Here is a 1,139-nt window from a genome sequence, read left to right as displayed (position 1 = left end):
ACACACACATTACCTTCCCGCGTCACGTTTTCCCCCTACTTATATATACCCGCCTACCCCATCTAGTAAATACTAGAGCATTCATGGAAAAACAAGATAGTTCTAGGAAATAGAGGGCGCCACACCAGTCACGTGACCTCGATGACGCAACAATATATTACTTTTCATGGATGGGCACAGGAAATGAATATTTGAAGTCTTGTTTCGAGTTATGCGACTGTTTTAGGTTGTAAATGGATGGCATAAACTACACAAAGCTAATTTTTGGAAGTGAATAGAAGTGTCAAATTCCAAGAGATTATTATTTAATATTATTATTTATCTTTAGTTGATTCTGAAGAACTTCTACCAGGACGTAAACAGAGTTTCAAATCGCCTTCCTTCAAAGAACTGAAAAACAAACTCATCGTAAAAAATGGGGTAAGTAGTTTTAGTATTTGCGCAGTGTTTAAATGAATTGAGAAATATGACTGACGTTATGGAACAAAACGAAAAATGACCGAAATTTCCAGTTTTATGTAAAATTCTGTAGAGTCACATGTGGAAACTGTTATTATAAAATAATAGTTTGAAGTTGGTATGAAGCTCCAATCTATTAGAAGAAAATTTCTTCATTTATCTGTTTTTCAATGACGTGCACGGGGGGGTGGGGGAGGGGAGGCTTAAGCCCATGTCTTTATGCCTCAAAAGTGCCCCTTTTCTCGTTCATAAAAGAATTGTCAACAGCTATTAAAAGTTACGCCCGATTTCACATCTTCCTTGCTGCGAGTTATTAGGTAGAAGACAAATTTCAGCTTTACAGTTAATGGAACCCAAGGACTTGTAGAGCTTTACACTAAAAATGATGATAATTGTGATATGCTAATAAGTGTTAATACACAAGGATTCGCTGTTTAATTTTTGGTTTTAAGTTTTTATACGACCAATCGAATAGGAATAAAAGAGGATTTGTTTGTTTCTCATGACTTCAGAAGCATCGCTAAGTACTTAAAATATTCGGGCTAGGGCTCAGAACTTTCGGGAATTTTCGGCGTTTCAGTATGACATCGATCATGGAAATGGATTCGGGCACTGTCAGATAGAATCGGGACATAGGCCCCGTGTGCAAGTGCCTAGCGACGCATTTGCATGGTTTTCTA

The 1,139-nt window shown here is 37.4% G+C and overlaps 1 protein-coding gene across 1 annotated transcript in view; it reads left to right on the top strand.

The window, feature by feature from the left end:
• Positions 1-328: 328 nt before the first annotated feature.
• LOC106463050 (period circadian protein-like) overlaps positions 329-1,139 on the top strand; it is a gene marked incomplete at its 5' end in the record, with an annotated part of 38,910 nt that continues 38,099 nt past the window's right edge. Inside the window, 1 exon segment of the mRNA XM_022390457.1 lies at positions 329-420. Within this exon segment, the coding sequence (XP_022246165.1) occupies positions 329-420 (92 nt within the window).

Source organism: Limulus polyphemus, unplaced genomic scaffold (assembly GCF_000517525.1).
Source record: "Limulus polyphemus unplaced genomic scaffold, Limulus_polyphemus-2.1.2 Scaffold1313, whole genome shotgun sequence".
Taxonomy (NCBI): Eukaryota; Metazoa; Arthropoda; class Merostomata; order Xiphosura; family Limulidae; genus Limulus; species Limulus polyphemus.
The sequence above is the reverse complement of the archived record's forward strand: the minus strand, read 5'-3'. Positions and strand labels throughout refer to the sequence as shown.